This window comes from Nesoenas mayeri (genome assembly GCF_963082525.1).
Source record: "Nesoenas mayeri genome assembly, chromosome: 1".
Lineage (NCBI taxonomy): Eukaryota > Metazoa > Chordata > Aves > Columbiformes > Columbidae > Nesoenas > Nesoenas mayeri.
The window spans coordinates 7,825,143-7,843,924 of record NC_137541.1 but is presented as its reverse complement, the minus strand read 5'-3'; the positions used below and the strand labels follow the sequence as shown (position 1 = coordinate 7,843,924).

Below are 18,782 nucleotides of genomic sequence, written 5' to 3'. Positions count from 1 at the left end.
CTGGAGCACAAGTGTGATGGGAGCGGCTGAGGGACCTGGGGGGTTCAGCTGGAGAACAGGAGCTGAGGGGAGACCTTCTGATCTCTGAACTGCCTGAAAGGAGCTTGGAGCATGGAGGGGGTTGGTCTCTTCTCCCAAGTAGCAAGAGATAGGACAAGAGGAAATGGCCTCAAGTTGTGCCAGGGGAGGTTCAAATTGGATATTAGGAAAAATTTCTTATTGGAAGGGGTTGTCAGGCATTGGAACAGGCTGCCCAGGGCAGTGGTGGAGTCACCACCCCTGGAGGTGTTTAAAAGTTGTACAGATGAAGTTCTTAGGGATATGGTTTAGTGACAGAGTTAGGTTATGGTTGGACTTGATGATCTTGAAGGTCTCTTCCAACCAAAATGGTTTTATGGTTCTATGATTCTAAGCTGGGTGGACAGTGGTGGGCCAAGGAAAAGATGCTGCAGGACTCAAAACATGAGAACAAAGAGCCTGCATGGCATCTTGGTTGTGTAAATGATAGAAAAGGCCACATCTGGGAGAAGGAGGGTAAAGGCCAAAGGGGCCAAGAAGGGTCAGAAAGATACAATGAAGGTGCAGGCGAAGATCTCCATCCATACCAACTCTTTGATGCTTCTAATAACTTTTCCATTCAAATTCTAAATGGTATTACAGAAAGTCTTTTCCATGCTGCACATAAAGTAAATCTTTGCAAACTCTTTGAGACAGCAATGTGTTCCCAGCTGATCCCCAAAGACAGATCCTGTTTCTTCATGGCCATGATTACTCTTCGAAGCAAAGAAACATAAAGAAATACAGGGAATTTTGGCCAGGATTTTTTTTTTTTTTTTTTAATAGGAATCACCCAGCCCAGAGATTGGTACAAAAATAGTTAAATATTATGGACCAAATGTCAAACTACAAGAAGCATTACTCAAATTAGAGAAGCATAGAGAGAAGGTAACAAAGGATCTGTTCCTGTGGGGACACTAATGCTGCCAAATATTCATCTTTGTAGGTTGCCCAGTTTAAAGAGGTGTGGGCAGGGGGAAAGAAATCTGGGTTTGATATTTTTTACCCTGGACTACAAAGGAATCACTGCAGATACATAAATAAAAGACAGCTGGGCTGAAGTTTCGGATCACCTACACCTATCAGAAAGACAGCCAGACCCCGAGCACCATACTCTCTTGTTTGATACCTGGACTAACGCTCAACTCTGTACATACTTTAAAGGCAAAGAGAGAGAGAGAGCAGATCTATGTTTTATTAAAAGGCTTAAATCACCTGCATTGCCACAGCAACAGTGAAGAAAATGACACAGCCCAGAGGGAAAAACCTTTGGTTTAAATATCTATACAGATGTGTGGAAGAAAAGGCAGAGCTCCTGCCTGGGAAAACACAAGCCTGGCTCAAAGTCTACAAGACCATCTAAGCAGAGGAAGCAAATGAATAACTGTGGCACATGCCTGAGTGGGTGAAAGCACAGCCTGAGTGGTAATTTGCTCTATTGATGCTCCTCTGATTAGCTGATTTTGGCTACAGCACTCGACAGACCCATGCTGAGTGTGCAGCCCTAAAGTATTCACGCTGCACTGAAGAACGTCTCGGATCAGCCAGTGGATCCCTGCAGAGAAACAGCAAACACAGATCTGAAGGATGCAGTCTCCAGGGAGAGGTTCTAAACCCTCACTCCCCGTCACTAATTCCTTGTTATCCAGAGCTGGAAGAGAAAGGACTCCTGGAAGGGGTCCAGGTCCTCCTGCTACTTTTCACTACCTTGGAAATGAAGGAAAAGAGAAGAAAATTGACGGTGCTTCTGCGGAGAGAAATTTAAGAGCAAAATCACTTTATTCACTGTGATCTAAATTTAGGTGGTTCTAATTCTTTACTAAAATACTGAAAGTTGCTAATGAACTCAAGCAGCAAATAACCCAAGGGACCAATTTGTCAGGATCTGAAGGTTACAGGCTGACGAAACTCTGGAGGCCCTCCTGACAAGGAGAGGTCTTGGCTGAGGACATCTCACAGAGGGCATGGGAGACGATGAGCCCACTCAAGGCCTTACAACAGCACTGGGCACAGCACCAGCAAACACAAATGGAAGAGAAAAACGAAACCAAGCACTTTTAAGTGTGTGATAATTTTATTTTTATGTGCAGACTTCAGTACCTACTGCATCTGCTCCAGAGTTATGACCAAGTCCTACTTTTGGCTCCTTCAGCTCTGAAGTCAGATCCATGGGCTCCTGCTGTATCCTCCAAACACCAACACGACCACTCTGCAGGATGATAAAGAAATTCCAAAGAGCGTTAATTACTTGCTTCCACACTCCGGTAATCATCACCAAAAAGAAAGTTGGAGAGCATTAGCAAGAGCCAGCAGATGCCAGCAAATGCTGTTGTGTTTTCTGAGGTGGCTCAGTGATTCAAACACTCTGGCCAAATATAAGCAGTTTAGTTTAGACTATTAAGAGTAGCATTAAGGGAGGACACATTCGTATTTTGGGTCTGAGCTGCCCATGTCCCTCCTTTTCTCACCCTGTCCTCTCTCCCAGCTGTGATGTGGTGGTTAACTGAAATGTGAGGAATAGCAGAACAGATCACAGCTTAGATTAGATATTTCCAACATGGTTTGATGACAGTTGGCCATTACTCACTTGCAACACACAGTAAACAGAAATGAAGCTTAAATATGAGGCTCCTCTACCCAGAAGATATCAATCTCATCTGTATACACAGAAGAAACAGCAATTGCGTTTCATACAAGTTAAGAATTTGGCTCCCAGAACAAAACCATCCAAGCTACGGTTACAAATGTCTCCTCAGGTTCTTGGGGCTCTATCTACTCAGAAGCAATGTTGGAGTAATAACATATGTATTTTGCTGCCCATATCCAATACTGAGATTCATGTTGCTGAAGCCGCCAGGCTCTGATGCTGGTTGTACCACATGGAGAGACCATGGAGAGACATGGAGAGACCACCTTGGGCGGGCTGAACATCTCTCCCATCACTTGCAACACTTCTCTTCACATGACCCTCATGTTTTTGCTGACATCTTGAAGCACCATTTCTCAACAGAAACCTGAGGCTCATTCCAAGGCCTCCATGTACATTAGAATGTACAAAATACCTGCAGACTGCCCCAGCTTTGTCTGAAGTCAACATCAGCCTTGATTCTGTGTTTTTCTCCTTAGTTCTTGTGTATTTAAAAACTACTGAATGAGGCTCTGAAACCGTCTCTACCACAGTTTAGTCCTTTCAGTTTCCAAAACAAAAGCAGTTTTTCCTGAAGGTTAACATTAAAAGAAATCTTGAGCTTGTTGGTCTGTTGGGATTTCCTGATGATATTTTCTTAAAAAAATATTTTCAGGATTGTCTTCTAAGCTTTTTTCATTAAAACTGTGAATTGAATCAGTTTGTTAATCTTCAAGAAACAGATTGTTAAAAAAAAAAAAAAAAGTTAGAAAAGCTCTATCTATCATTCTGGAGTTTTTGTTAGAAAAAGAAATCAAAATATGTTTCTATTTTACCAAGAACCAACTTTGCTGTTCTTGCATAAAGCTATGGTGAAATACGTTGTAGGACCATGTCATCATGAAATATGAATATGACCTTTGTTAAAGTCTTCAGCTCATTTTCTACACACAGCTGAGTCTGATGAAACTGTTCCAGAGGGAGACACTTGTCACAGAAGAAGTCTTGTCTCACTGTCATGAACTTGGCTCAGCATTATTTAACTGATTATTCATTATTTTGCCCATTATTTTGAACACCAGTCGTGCACGAGGACCCCCTATACCGGACACAGCATGAACACGGGACAAAAAGGCACCTTCTGCTCCCAAGAGCTCCTAGTCCTTGTAGAGGACTGGAGAGGTAGATGGAGACAGACAGGACACACTGCCAAATTTTCAGTGACCATCACATTTAGGGAGAGATTTAACTGGGACCATGTCTCCATATTCATATTCTAACAAAAGATTTTAAGAGTCCCATGCCCATTCCTGACTCTGTTATCCCCAGTGAGATCAGATGTGGGAAAAGGAGAATACTGAAACAGTAAAAGGTTATTTTGGGCTGAGTGTGGTGCTGTGCCCCTGGGGATCCTCAGGAGAAGCTCCACAGCAGTTTGTATGTGGCGAGAAGGGTCAGTCCCTGAGCCATCTGCCAAAAAGCTGGATAAGCCTGAAGTCGCCTCAGGAATTCTAGGAGGAAACAGTGTGAAATGAAAATCTATTGAGATCTGGCATTTTATTTTTACCTTGCTCACCAGCTGCATTTTGAAAAACGGTTGCAGGCTGCTAGGAAGAGCTGCTCTCCTCCACTTGCAAGTTTTTCTCCGTCTCCATCTTAAGTGGATGAAGTGGGTGACCAGGGTTTCAAGCGTCCCCACACACACATCTTCTGTTTCCCAGGCTCTTCTTTCCCATCAGGATCTGTGCACAGACCCCTGCTCCACTGGGACCATTTGCCCTTCCAGCATCCTACAAGCCAGCCCTTCACCTCCCAAAGCCCTGGGTGCAGCAGCTGCCCCCACCCCGGAGTGTGCTGCCCTTCGCATTTCTGCTCTTTTACATCTTGCCTCTTTGCACTCTCTGTCCCGTCCACCTCTTCCCTTTGCAACCCTCCTCTTTGCAACTCTGCCTTTGCATCCCTCCCCTTTGTATCCCTCCCTTTTCACCTCCCCCTTTGCACCTCTCGCATTTACAGCCCTCCCCTTTGCCTCTCTGCCCCCTTCGCATCTCTGCCTTTTCCCATCCCTCCCCTTCGCATCTCTGCTCCCCGCACCTCTGCCCGTGTGCACCCCCTGCCCCTCGACCCTTTACATCTTTCCCCCTTCGCAGCCCTGCCCGCTTGGATCTCAGCCCTCTGGGTGTCTGCCTCCTTGCACCTTCCTCTTCCCCCCTCCCCGGGCTCTTTGAACCCCCTCCCTTTCTCTTCCCTGCCCCTTCGCATCTCCGCCTCGCCGCCTCCCTGCCCCATCCACCCCCGGCCCTTTCGCACCTCTCCCCCTTCCCCCCACAACCCCCGCAGCCTCCGGGGCAGCGACCCCAGGCCGTGCCCCCCGCTCCTCCTCCAGCCCCCCGTAACCCCGCTCCCCTGCCCGCCTCGGCGCTCCCCTGGCCCGGCCGCGGAGCCGCCCGCGATGCCGCCTCCTCCGCGGCTGCTGCCGCTGCTGGTGCTGGGCTTGGGGCTGGGGCTGGGGGGGCGGGCGGCCGGCGCGGGGGGCTGCCAGCTGCCGGCGGAGTGGCGGCCGCTCAGCGAGGGCTGCCGGGCCGAGCTGGCGGCGATCATCGTGTACGCGCGGGTGCTGGCGCTGCACCCCGACCCGTACGGCGCATACAACTACCTGCCCTGGCACAGGGGCCACCCCGCCGGCCTCCAGCATGAGGACGGGGGGCTCTTTTACTCGGCCGAGATCGAGCTGCTGTGCGACCAGGCGTGGGGCAGCATGTTGGAGGTGCCCGCCGGCTCCCGCCTCAACCTCACCGGCCTCGGGTACTTCTCCTGCCACTCGCACACCGTCATGCAGGGCTACAATTATTTCTTCTTCCTCCGGTGAGTCCCGGGATGGGGGAGTCTAGGGGGGTGGGGTTGGCATCCTGGCCCCCGGGGCACCTCCGCGGCCGGGGCTCCGCTCCTGCCCGGGAGGGTTCGCCCCTTCCCGCTGCCGCTCGCCCCGTCCCGCTGCCGCTCGCCCCGTCCCGCTGCCGCTCGCCCCGTCCCGCTGCCGCTCGCCCCGCAGCGCCTTCTCCTTTGCGCGTACACTCACCGAGAAAAAATAAACCAAACCAAAACAAACCCAAAGCCATAATATTCCAGAGTTGCAGATGTACGGGGAGCTGCTGTTGAGTAGCTCCTGGGTGCTACTGCTTTTGTTTTTAGGGTGGGACAGTCACGGCGCTGGAGAGGGGCCAGCGCCTGTTTGCCAAAGTTTGGCATGGGAGTTTAAAGCCTGTCCCCAAATACTCACCCGATAGCTTTCTATGAGCCCAAAGTCAGGATTTGTCTGGGACCCGGGAGATCCAGACAAATCCTGACTTTGGGCTCATCGAAAGAATAAGAAAATAAACCACAATATGGGAACACAGCCATCACTGTGACCTTCCCATCCTAGAGTGTTTGTGAAATACTACTCAGTGGCTTGTTTCGAAATACTTGGTATATTCTTACACTGGGTGCGTAACAAAACACAATTTGATGCTGTCTAGTGCTCAGTCTTTGGCAATATCTTTAAACATGTTTTACACAGGTTATTTATTGACTGCTAAAGGAGTACTTAAACTCTGGGATTAAGGGCAAAGAGATGAAAATTCTGTAGGAACCATGGGCCAAAATACAGATTTGACTCATTCATGGGGGTTCATTGATGTCTGCAGGGTGGTGGGAGCCTGTTAGGTCCTTACTGCTGTTCCCTGGTCCAGTTCTTCATGGTGGCAATTGCCACCTTGGCAACTAAGGGCCAGGAGAGCTGAAAGCCACATGCCAGCTAAAAGTCTGTGTGACTTTGGTGACACTTGTTGAGCCAGGCTGAAGAATGATGGGTGACTTCTGCAGGAGAGAAAGTGTCGTCCAGCCTCACCACGGGCTGCCATGCTATTTGTGTTTCAGAATGGATGAGAACTACATCCTCCTGCCGCACGGAGTCAACTTCCAGGAGGCGATTTTCCCGGATACCCAGGAGAACAGAAGGATGTTTGCCAGCCTTTTCCAGTTCTCTAACTGCTCGCAGGCGCAGCATGTGTTGAGCTTCTCCAGTGACTGGGAGATTCAAGAGGACAACAGGGTAAGGGATTTATTTGCTCTCCAGTGCTTGTTTTCTAAGTGAGCACAGGCGTTCCCATGTCATTTACAAACATATATATCATGCAGAGCAGCAGGTCCCTGATTTTCCTGGTCCTTTGGTGGTATCACTGTCAAAGTAACACATTGGTGGGGAGATGTTAAGCTCTGTTTTTTAAAGCTGACTTCTGTGTTAGCTCTTTAGTTTCTCATGGACTTCATCAAAGCTTGGTATCAACCGGTTCGTGAGCAATAGGTTGAAAACCAGTATTACTTGCCATCCTGCTCTGCTCCACCCAGGTCATCCCTGAGTTTTCTATTTCTAAACCCCATACTTTTAACTTCAACTGAAATGTTCAGGAGCAGAGCTTTGCTTTTTTACTTCTGTGTTCATCTCATATAGTGAAAGCAGTGCCTGGACTATGACAGACTGTGAGGGATTATTCTTGCCGAACTCCATACAACTTCTGAACTAATTGCCCTAGGGTCTCTTTGTAGCAGCTGGGGAAAAACAGACTCTTGAGGGCACAGTTTGTCTGAGCGATGCTGGCACCTACTTCTGAACAGGCTGAATGAAATGCCTCTTTCTCCTCTCAAGGGAGGCCACAGCAAGTAGCTTACCCTCTAGGCAAACCTCCCTTAAGAAAGTACCTTTTTAGTATGGAAAGTCCAATGATGCCTGTTGTTAGTGGCTTCTGAACCCCTTTATGGGGCTGCAGTGTGTATAATAAATGCAGGATTTTAATAAATACTTCCTTGGCAGTGAGGAGCAACCTGTGGTTATGTGTGTGCATGTTCTGCATGTGCATTTGCATTTGCAAAAGCAGAACTTGGAGAGCTGTTTTAGTGCCAACCCTTGTTTTATGAGCCTAGTGGTTTCCACTGGTAGCTGAGAACATTTTAAGCTTCTCTTTAGGTCAGGATGGACAAGGCATGTCATGACTTGCATCTTCTGTGCATTGGTCCAAGGCACAATATTAATGTACAGCAGCAGATGCGCAAGTGGTTTGTTTGGGATGGAGGGACCTTGGTAGCTGGCTGAGCCCTTTCCCTTCACCAGCTGGCCGATGGCCAGTGTCCAAAGTTTGAGTTGCTGCGTGGCCATCTGGCCAGTGACACAACCTGTTCCTTGGGGTGCCCCGGGAGCCAGCGTTTTCCCACTGCTGATATTCTGGGGAGGGAGTGGGGAATGGTGACCTTTAAATATATACTTAGCGATAGCAGGAGGAATTGATATTTAAGAGAAAATAAAGTATCTTACAATTAGATCACAGAGCCGGAACCATGGCTGGGGAAGAAGGGAGAGGCGGAGACCCCCGATCCCAGCCCTGCCTCCTCCCCGCCAGCTTCCCAGAGCCTCAGGCAATGTATTTGGCAAGTAAATGCACTGTCGCTGCCAAATCCACAGATTTTTGCTCCGAGGGAGCAAAGTGTCATTGAGGGACCACCATGTCCAACTCCCAGCATCTGCTTGTGGTGCCCCTGCACTACTGATTTAGCTGTGCTGAGCTACAAGTAGGGGACCTTGATGTGTTGATGCTCCTTGATGCCACCAGTGAATCTCACCGGTTAGCTTTAACGGGAATCACAAGGCAGAAAGCCCCAGGCTAAGTTGGGGCAACTGAAAGCATCTATATCAAAAGTGCATTTCAGCTGTTGTGCTCTTTGACCCAGCGCAGCTGTGGGCAGATTCAGGGGATTAGAGCTGTTGGTGGCACAGACAGGGGCCAGGGGCTTTACATACTTGAACACCCACCCGTCGAGTGAATAAATTCAGTGGCGGCTGACGGACACTTTGTCTCCTCCTTGTAATGAAAAGTAAAAAGCTTCCTCTGAACCATTTAAAAATAGCTCGGGCTGACTGTGCTCCCATTCAGCTCCTGCATCTGTGTTTGACCAGCCCAGCGCCTGCATGTCCCAGCCTGGGAAGGGGATGGTGTTTCTGGCTGCCATGGTATTGGGAATTTGTTCTCCAGCTCTTCCCAATGCATGTACTCATGTTCAAGGTACAGCTCTCTTTAGTGTTTTGCTCCTCTCTTTGCCTTGTCACATCCGATGGTGACTTCCTCAGCTTCCAGTGTGTCTTGTTGTGTCCCATCACAGTGCGAACAATTTTAATTTGCAAATGTGCTCGGTCGAGCTGTCCCATGGTGGGTGCTGAGCTGAAACCTGTGGTGTGTGCTGGCTTCATGGCACAGAAAGTGAGCATTACTTGGAGAATTATTCTTGAAGCTTTTTGGGAAAGAGGCTCTTTGGGAGCCTGAGGTGTCAAGCTGGGTCTGATCAGCCTGGAAAAGAGAAGGCTGACAGGGGACCTTATTTATGCTTATAAATATCTCAAGGGTGAGTGTCAAGAGGATGAGACCAGACTCTTCTCGGTGGTGCCCAATGATAGGATGAGGGGCAATGGGCACAGGCTAAAGCACAGGAGGTTCCATCTGAATATGAGGAGAAACTTCTTTGCTTTGAGGTGCCAGACCCCTGTACCAGGCTGCCCAGAGAGGTTGTGGAGTCTCCTTCTCTGGAGACATTCAAACCCACCTGGACACATTCCTGTGTGATCTGCTCTGGTGAACCTGCTTTAGCAGGTGGGTTGGACTGGATGATCTCCAGAGGTCCCTTCCATCCCCAACCATTCTGTGATTCTGTAAAGAACTCAGAGAGGAAAGGGTCTTTTGGTGTGGGTCACACTGCAGTGAGGAGTCAGAGGTCTCACTAGCTGCTGCGTGTTGACATGAATTGGTAGTTAAAATCCATCACAGATGTTTTGTGCAGTCAGATGGGAGAGATGGCTCTGCCAAAAAGCAGCATGCCCAAGTAGGTTTGGAATAAAGGAGTGATGAAATATGTTTACAGTTGGATCCTGTACACCGAAAGACTTTTTAAATCCCAGTATTTGCTAGTGGCCCTGTGCCCTACTCTTGATATATTTCTGGGGATGGACCTTTTAAGGGAGAATTTGGTGCTGGAAACATGTGCAGTTGCAATGAATAATTCATGTTTGTAGCTCTAGGGTGCTCAGCCAGAAGATAAGAGAAACCTGCGATGAGTAAAAGTCATTTGCTTCATGTGATGCTGCTCCCAGCAAGAGGTCCCTTCAGTGGGGTATGCCTGGGCTGGCTGTGGAGCAGGGGACCCCAAAATGACCACTCACATAGAAGCATAGAATAACTAGGGTTGGAAGGGACCTTCAAAGCTCATCCAGTGCCACCCCTGCCATGAGCAGGGACATCTTCACCCAGATCAGGTTGCTCAGAGCCCCGTCCAGCCTGGCCTGGGATGTCTCCAGGGATGGGGCATCCACCACCACTCTGAGCAACTTGTTCCATGTTGTCCTCCTGTTCACCCTGTTCTCTCTGCAGTGCTCCTTGCATGCAGACAGCCTCATCTGGCCTGACCCAATGGGTGAAACAAGGAAAACCCTGACGGCTCCTTTTCCTCTGCTCAGTAAATGTGTCTGATGATGCAAAAAAGAGCAAATAGATGTGCAGCAACTTCTCCATGCACTGGCATGCACAACCTGCCTTTTCCATCATGGGAAAACCCTTTTAGTTTTCAGAAAGCCCCATGGCACGTGGCGAAAGGAGGCCAGACCCAAGGCATATCTCATTGGGGATAATGCTTCCTTACCCTGGGCCTACTGCTGTCGCTGGAAGCTAATTCCAGCTGCATTTTTAAGTCCCTTGTTGTCTTGGCTGAGGGTCAAACACTGCTTCCATGGTTTCCCAATAATTCCACAGCCTCATAAATTAATTCAGGTGCTTGTTCTGGCCACTCTGGAGAATAACAGTAGCTCCAGCTGTCGTTTCTTTAGGCAGTTGCATCTTGGCTTCCACATCTGCAGAGGCAGTAATTAATTGGGCTCCATCCTGACTTTTCTCACAGCCCCATAGTGATGTTTGCAGACCTCCTGCTTTACTCCAGCTTGTGGTTGCAGCGGTTTGCTAAATCCCCGAGTTCCCAACAGGCTTGGGGTTGGAGCTGGGTTTGTAACGAGTAGCTGCAATATCTCACAGAGCGAGGGGCCCCTTCTTGCAGCATGTTGCTGGTACCTGGGTCCCAGGTTTGGCCCGGTCCCAGAGCTGATGCTGGTGGAGATAACAACACAGAAACGCCTTTTCCCTTTCCTAGTTACAGTTTTAGTTGATTCTTCCCACCCTCTGCCCTTGGGAGAAATGCAGTATTCACCTATCCAAGGAATCTTGCAGTCACAGCTGTTTCTTTTAATAAGGTGCTTTTATTAAAGAAAAGAACGATTAAGAAGCAATAAAAACCTAATTAAAATTCTTAAAAGCTCCGTGTTTTTACCCAGTTCTCATGCTGACCCCCCGAGGGAAGACCCACAGATGTATCAAAGTGTTTGTAAAGTCTGACAGCCTGTCCTGGGCTGGCACCTCGGGGTCACCTTGCCTTGGGAAACCACCACAGACATCCCATTTCCTTTGCCCCCTGTATCCCCTAGTGCCCCTAAAATTGCTCACAAACCCCTGCATGCTTCTCAGGTATTCTCCGGTGCAGCCAACGGTACCGGTGTTTCATTATTGATACTTTTAGGGAGCAGCCTTGTGACCTTTTCTTGCTCAAAAGCAGCCCAAGGGGTTGGACTTTTTGGGGAGGAGAAAGGGATGAGTATTTGGTGGTGCAGCCAGCATCCTCCTCCAGGGATGGAGAGGGGGAATGGGAGAATCCCCAAGTCCCAGAAAGCAACTTGATGTGCCAGTGCCTCTTTTCTCATGGCAAACTTTCCTTTTGGCTGAGGGCTAAATGACACTTTTCTGCACCCAGGGGGTTGACTTCTGCTTTCTCAAGCTGGGAGGTGGGAATCATCCCTGTGGTTTCCCCCCTCTCGCAGTGCTCGCTGCTAAACCTGGGCGTGATGCAGTGGGTTGGGATTGAAATCTTGCTCCCCTGCAGAGTTTTACTAATTCAGTGCAAATCTAGAGGCTGTAATTCCTCCTCCTGACTTGACCTTCTGCAGGGTGGTGCCATCTCTTCAGTAAGATCTTGTTGCCTTGTCTGCACACAAAGGATTAGAGCAAAGTGATTCTGGTCCGGTGATAATAAGGTCCATAGAAGTGTTAAGCAACGCTTGTCATTATTATTCAGAGGGGGTTTAGCTCCTGGTTTTGTCAACAGGTTGATAAGGAAATGTTGTCTTTTGGCCTCTGTTTCAGCTGGCTGTGAGCTGTGGAGGTGCTCACGACATGGGGCCACTTTACAGGGCACCTTCCTCCCTCTCCGCTTTGTTTATTCCACACAGGAGAGTTGCAAAATGACCCCAGGTGCATCATAATGATGGAATTAACAGCAGCGTGGGCAGCTGCGAGAGCACTAGTGCTATGATAAACCCCGTGGAATTTAAGGAGTCCAATAATTTCAATGAAGCCTGGAGAGATTTCTTGGGGAGATTATATCTTTTATTAAGCCTCTCTCCCTGCATTGCTTCTCCTCCTCTCAAGCATCAGAGCCACAAACACAGTTACTTCAACTGATTTACATGGACAGACTTACCTTCTGAGAGGCCTCCAGAGATTGATCTCAGTGATAATAAAGCTTTTATGAGAGTAATCAGTGTCCCAAATAAAAAGCAAGGTCAGCAGGTGGGTTAGCAGGGCAGTCTACAAGTATCTGCTTTGGCATCTTTGGACCTGGCTCCTCTACTTTGGCTGCTGTAACAACATGATGACCTGATTGCAACACCTGCAAGGCTTTGGAGCAGCTGAAAAGAAAAGCAGATAAGAAAAGCAATGTAATTATATAAATGGCCTTTCCATTATTATGCAAAGTGAAAATGAAGTTAAATGGCATTCTTCCTCTGCGGAAGCAGAGGAAATAGTTTCAGAGCTGTTTGTATTTTAGCAATGGGTGTGTGCATGAACTGGGAGCCACTGGGTCAGATCATTCCCTGAACCCACCTGTAGGCACCAGCACAATTTTTCAGCGGTGACCCCAGCCTGTCTCTTCCCTGATGGTCTCAGCTGGGTGGATGACCATGAGCCAGCACTGTGCCCTTGTGGCCAGGAAGGCCAATGGCATCCTGGAGTGTATTAGAAGGGGGTGGTCAGTAGGTCAGAGAGGTTCTCCTGCCCCTCTACTCTGCCCTGGGGAGACCACACCTGGAATATTGTGTCCAGTTCTGGGCCCCTCAGTTCCAGCAGGACAGGGAACTGCTGGAGAGGGTCCAGCGCAGGGCAACAAAGATGCTGAAGGGAGTGGAGCATCTCCCGTGTGAGGAAAGGCTGAGGGAGCTGGGGCTCTGGAGCTGGACAAGAGGAGACTGAGGGGTGACCTTATTAATGTTTATAAATATATAAAGGGTGAGTGTCAGGAGGATGGAGCCAGGCTCTTCTCGGTGACAACCAATGATAGGACAAGAGGCAATGTGTTCAAACTGGAACACAAAAGGTTCCACTTAAATTTGAGAAGAAACTTCTTCTCAGTGAGGGTGACAGACACTGGAACAGGCTGCCCAGGGGGGTTGTGGAGTCTCCTACTCTGGAGACATTCAAACCCGCCTGGACACCTTCCTGTGTAACCTCATCTGGGTGTTCCTGCTCCGCAGGGGGATTGGACTGGATGAGCTTTTGAGGTCCCTTCCACTCCCTGACATTCTGTGATTCTGTGATGGTAGCGGCTCGTGTTCAGCAACATCTCACAGGACCATGAGAACTTAAATCACAACAAAAAAGCATCTTACACAAAAACTGTTTGGACTACCTGAGAAGGGCTTGCCTAGCATTTGCTGTGGGATCTGTTTTGCTCCATTTTTCCAGGTAACATGTTCCTGGAGAGGAGAAAAGAAGAAGAAAAGTTGGGGAAATGCCTATAATTTTTCTGACCTCTCTCAGTTTTAGTCTAGACAGTGATTAAATAGTACAAGGTCTAGAAAGCATGGATGAGTACCTGCTGGAGAGATGCCTGTGGCATCTTTGCAGAGCCTGAGCTGCCTTGGATGCAGGGACCAGAGCTTGTCCTGCTGTGGCTGAGGTGGACATTGGTGATGCTGAAGGTGACTCCACTACATATATTGTGCAAAGCCTGACCACTAGGAAAAAAACATAATAACTGTAATGGATTTCACCTGAAATTTCATCTGTGGTATTCGCTGAGATGAAATGAAAAAGCTATTTGGTTTTTATCTTTTAAAAGTTAAGAACTTCTGAGGAGTTCCTTCTCTGCTTTAAGTACTGGGAGAGCAACTGCAGAACTGGGAAACACTGGTTGTGAAGTCCAAAGGCAGCAGTTTTAGAGGAAAGACTGGTCTGGAAAAGAACAGAGAGCAGCTGGCTTGGTTAAGACAATTTTTGTTAATTCCCATGTACTGACCTTTTGTATTTGCTTCTGGCATAAGCCATACAAAAGATCCTCCTTTCTCTGGTCCTAAGGCACTAGGGACATAGAAAATATTCTCAGTTCAAACCACTGCTTTGTGGGAAAGACAAGGCAAAAAGACCTTGAAATAGATGAACGTAAGGTCCAATATCTAGAGGTTTGAAAACCTTGTTGTATATTTGGTTTCTTGCCCTGTCATTTGTTAGAGGAGCTGTTGCCCCATTAGCCTAATAGCATTGAGAATAATCACTTCTGGGTAGTTTTAATAGTGATTTACAGCATTTTTGTTTTCCTCCCAGAAACCCACCCACAGGCTCCCTATAATCTGTGTTTAATTTGAATACATGTAAGCCATATTAGATGAAATTAAGAACTGCTGACAAGTGTCTGGGATGAGGGGAGACCACGAGATAGCTGATATCTTTGGGTAACATCCGCAAAAGACTTTTGGCATAGAAATGGCATTGACTCATTTCCAGATCTTCCCATCCAGCCTGTGGTAGGGACTTTGAGAGATCTGATTGGCATCTCCCAGTTTTTCTGTCTTCCCACATGCACACAGGCTACTAAAATACAGAATAAAAGATCACTGATCAATTCAAAATAGTCTTATCCATGGGATGTTGCCATTACATATGGTCTTTCTTATATTTATAGCACCCAGAAGGTGTTTTGAGCACTTCCCAGGAGGGAAATGGGAAAATGTCTCTATTTTTAGGGTGTCTCTTAGAGGCACTTTATTTCTGTATTGGGAGGCATGTTGTCTGACTGTCATGTACTATGCAGGAGGGTTGACCTGAAGTAGCATGGGAGCCTTGAATTTGATGTCGGTTGTGAACAGTCTGAATTTGGGGTTGAACAAGGAGTTTTTCCCCACCCACCAGAACTCATGTCCCCACTGGCAGCTGTGACTGGTGGGGAGCTGCCAAGATGAAGCCCCAAATTTGTGGCCTCCTGGTACCAACACGTGTGCAGCATGAGGTGAAGGGAGTCCAAGATTTGTGTCCCAGCTTCTGGTGAATGTGTCTGGACCGACTTGTCCCCTCTCAAGTGATGCAGACAACTCCAGCACACAGCTCTCTCTGCCTGTTTCTAAGGCACATCTAAATACATGCTATCCTTAAAAATATCTGTTTTCCAGCCTGCCGGGCAAGGAAATGCCTAGACAGCTGTGGGTATGTGTGTGCATGTACACGGCTGGCTGCTCCACAGGGCGAAACGGCAGTCCTTCTAGGAACTGGCAATGAATGAAGACTCACATGGCTCCAGGCTGCTTTTAATTATCCAGAGCCACACTTTAAAGAAGTATTGCTAAATGCACTGAATCATTCTGGATTTTGTGGCATGAAACTATCTGCTGCTGTACATGAACTTGGTGGTGAGCGGGTTGCGACCTGGCCCCTGAACACCTATTTGGCTCGCCATCTGGCTTATAAGAATCATAGAATGGTTTGGGTTGGAAGGGACCTTCAAAGCTCATCCAGTGCCACCCCTGCCATGAGCAGGGACATCTTCACCCAGATCAGGTTGTTCAGAGCCCCGTCCAGCCTGGCCTGGGATGTCTCCAGGGATGGGGCATCCACCACCTCTCTGGGCAACCTGGGACAGCTTTGCACCCTCAGTGTAACATATTTCTTCCTCATGTCCAGCCTGAATCTCCCCTCTTTTAGTTTAAAACCATCACCCCTCTGCTAAAAAGTCTGTCCCCATCTTTCTCATAGGCCCCTTTTAAGCACTGAAAGGCTGCAATAAGGTCTCCCCGGAGCCTTCTCTTCTCCAGGCTGAACACCCCAACCCTCCCAGCCTGTCCTCACAGAAAGGTGTTCCACTGGGACTATTTCAAGATTTTTGGCAGGGTTGGGAACACGAGGGAGAAGCAAAACACCGACCTAGTGCATCTGGCTCTTGACCTGCTTGAATTCTCCTAGACTTTGGTCTGGGCTGGCCATTTGGGGGAATGCATTCAGAGTGAGTTTCAGGCAAGTCTGCTGAGACAAGAGCAGCCAAAATGGATGAGGGAAGTCCCCGAATTCTATGTCGTTCAGCCCAGTTATGGAAGCCATCCAACCCCCTCTGCAAATCTGTGAGTCTGTAGATGTGTGGGATTTTTTGTGTGTGTAAATCTGTGCTTCACGTTGTCCATCAGTTGCGAAGAGTGAATCACCTGGACCAAGAGTCCTGGGCCAGGGTCTGTCCTTGATGCACAAGCTGCTTCTACAGGCAGTGTGGGCAGAGCTGGTCTTTGGTTTAGTTGCTGGCTTCAGTCAACCTTGAATCCAGGGAAAAGTCTTGTCTTTCCACTTCTCTCTCTCTCCTGACCCACCTGCGAGATAGATATAGAAAAAGATGGAGCCAAACGTTTATTATAATCAGCAGCCACCAAAATCCAGCCGACAGCTGGCAGACGGGACACCTGTAATGCTGCCCATAACCGGATCAGCCGTTGCGGCTTGAAGGGAGATGAGATCTTTCAATTTGGGACATATTTTCTCCCAGCCCATGCATTTTGATGTTTATTTTCGCAAACAGCAAGCCAAATTGGCTCTGAGGCAGAGGTAGTTCGAATCCCTAATGGAAGCTGCAGACGGAGCCTTTTAAAGCCCATCCTGCCTCTGCCAGCCAAGTGCCTTTCCACATTCCCCCGGAGAAGTGTCCTTGTCCCATTGTGCTTGGCCAGGAGCAGCCGTTCGGTGCCACTCTTGGCTTCGCCACCGGCCCTGGAAACACGCAGCCCCTTGCAGCAGTTAATGCAAAGTGACAAACCAGAGCGTCCGGGTTCGGGAGACTGGGAGTATGAGGTTTCAGTGTGACCAACTGCAGCTGGTTGCTGCTCAAATCATTGCAGGTGCCTCTGGCAGCTGAGTGAGTGACTGAGTGACTACCTCATTTTGCTGCTCCAATTTGCTTTTTTATTTCTTTTCTTTTTTTATTTTTTAAGAATTCTGCTACAACTCTTAGTCCGGTTATCTTTAAAATGAATGGTGGTAGGGAAAAATATACTGAGGGAGAAGCAAGTTTCCATGACAGTGTAAAATGCAAAGGGGAAATAATAGGGCTAGAAAGCTAGGTCTGAATTTCTGCCCAAAACAGTTAAGAGCAGGCAAGCAAAAAGATATTTCCTGAGATTTGAAAGCACTTAATGGACTTGTTCTGCAGTGTTTTTGCGTTTCCTAGCTCAATGGGGGACCAGCAGAAGTGCTGTCTACTGCAAGAGGGAACGTCAGGGCAGCATTTTGTATTGAGACAAGATGTGGGACAAAAATGCAGGCTAGTACGGACATACTGTGATCCTCAACTGGCTCATTTTCACCACCATGCAGGAGTAGCAGGAGAGTTATTCCCATTCTGTAGGTGGTAAAAGTGAGGCAGGTGTGTTTGGCTCTGTATCCCAGTCCAGTGGAGGCAATTCTCTTTGACCAAGCATTTATCCTTGCTGGGATTAGAAACAACTCCCTGAGCACTTTTTCTGTCTGTAAACTTGTTTGTCTAAATCCTGCGCCCTTCCACTTTGCCCTCCGTATCTTCCAGCCTTGTTGCACAGGCAGTGCCGTACTTTGAGTAAGGTATGTTCAGATGAGTGATACGTGAGCAACTGGGGTTTGATTCTTTGTTCAAACCAAAGCACGTTGGTGGTATGAAGCCTGGTTTCCTTTCTCCAGGTGAACAGTAACATGTATCCTCTTCATTGCCTCAAAATACAATGAGTTTATCACCTCCATCTGTCTTCACTATAAACCCATTTCAGAGCATGTTTATTTGTCTGGCTTGCTTTTTGTCTTTCTAGTGCCTTTAGACAGGGTCTGAACACAATTATGTTCTTCTGGATGGTTTTGATTAAATTTTTTATTGTGGAAAAAATTCAGTTAGTTGCATAACTGGATGGTAGTTGGAGGGAGAAAGGAAGGAAAGTCAAAATGGAGGAACAACTTGTACTGACATTGGCTGAGGATAGGAACAGAAATTCAAATCCTCTAAGTCCCCATTTCCATTACATGGGGAAAGAAGTCCTGTTTCAAAACCTTTGAACCATAAACACCGCAGCCATATCCACTTGAAATCGTCCATTTCATTGTAAAGCAGGAAAGCTTTTTTTCCACCTTAAAAGCATCATCTTGAGTTGGGGAAGAGGATGGTTAATGAGGAAGGGCCCTGGCCACAGCGGCCATGGACAACCTCTGCCAGATGCCAGCCCATGCTTTAAAAGAGCTCTGAGGTATCAGATGGGTGGGAGAGATTTTATTAACGGGCTATAAAACATGCTTTAAAGTGAAAATCTCTTGTGTATGTGGCTTATCTATAGGAACGAAACAGGCGGTTTATTCATGGTCTGTAAGTACCTCTGTTGGGGAGGTATTTGTAAGAGACAAAGAAAAAATAACGTATGTAAATGAGAGAAAAGTTTTTAAACCTCATGGAAATAGGAAATGAAATAATTCATTAAAATGTGTAGCTAACTGACGTGGTGAATTCTTCACTGTTTACAAGGCCTGGGTCAAGCTGGGAGGTTGCGGTGGGTCTCTTAGTCAGAAGAAGACATTCTCCTTTGCTGCCCACCTCTGGAGGAAGATCCATTGGACAGGTCATGACATGACTCTGAGAGGGTCTACATAGGGTTTCAGAGCACTCTGTCCCTGTCCACTTCTTATTCCTCACACTGGACATTTGTGGTGACAGTAGT

The 18,782-nt window shown here is 47.8% G+C and overlaps 1 protein-coding gene across 1 annotated transcript in view; it reads left to right on the top strand.

The window, feature by feature from the left end:
* Nucleotides 1-5,135: 5,135 nt before the first annotated feature.
* Nucleotides 5,136-18,782, top strand: part of CCDC3 (coiled-coil domain containing 3) — a gene marked incomplete at both ends in the record, with an annotated part of 40,318 nt that continues 26,671 nt past the window's right edge. The window contains 2 exons of the mRNA XM_080349681.1: nt 5,136-5,548; nt 6,602-6,776. Of these exons, the coding sequence (XP_080205807.1) occupies nt 5,136-5,548; nt 6,602-6,776 (588 nt within the window). The remainder of the gene's footprint in view (nt 5,549-6,601; nt 6,777-18,782) is intronic.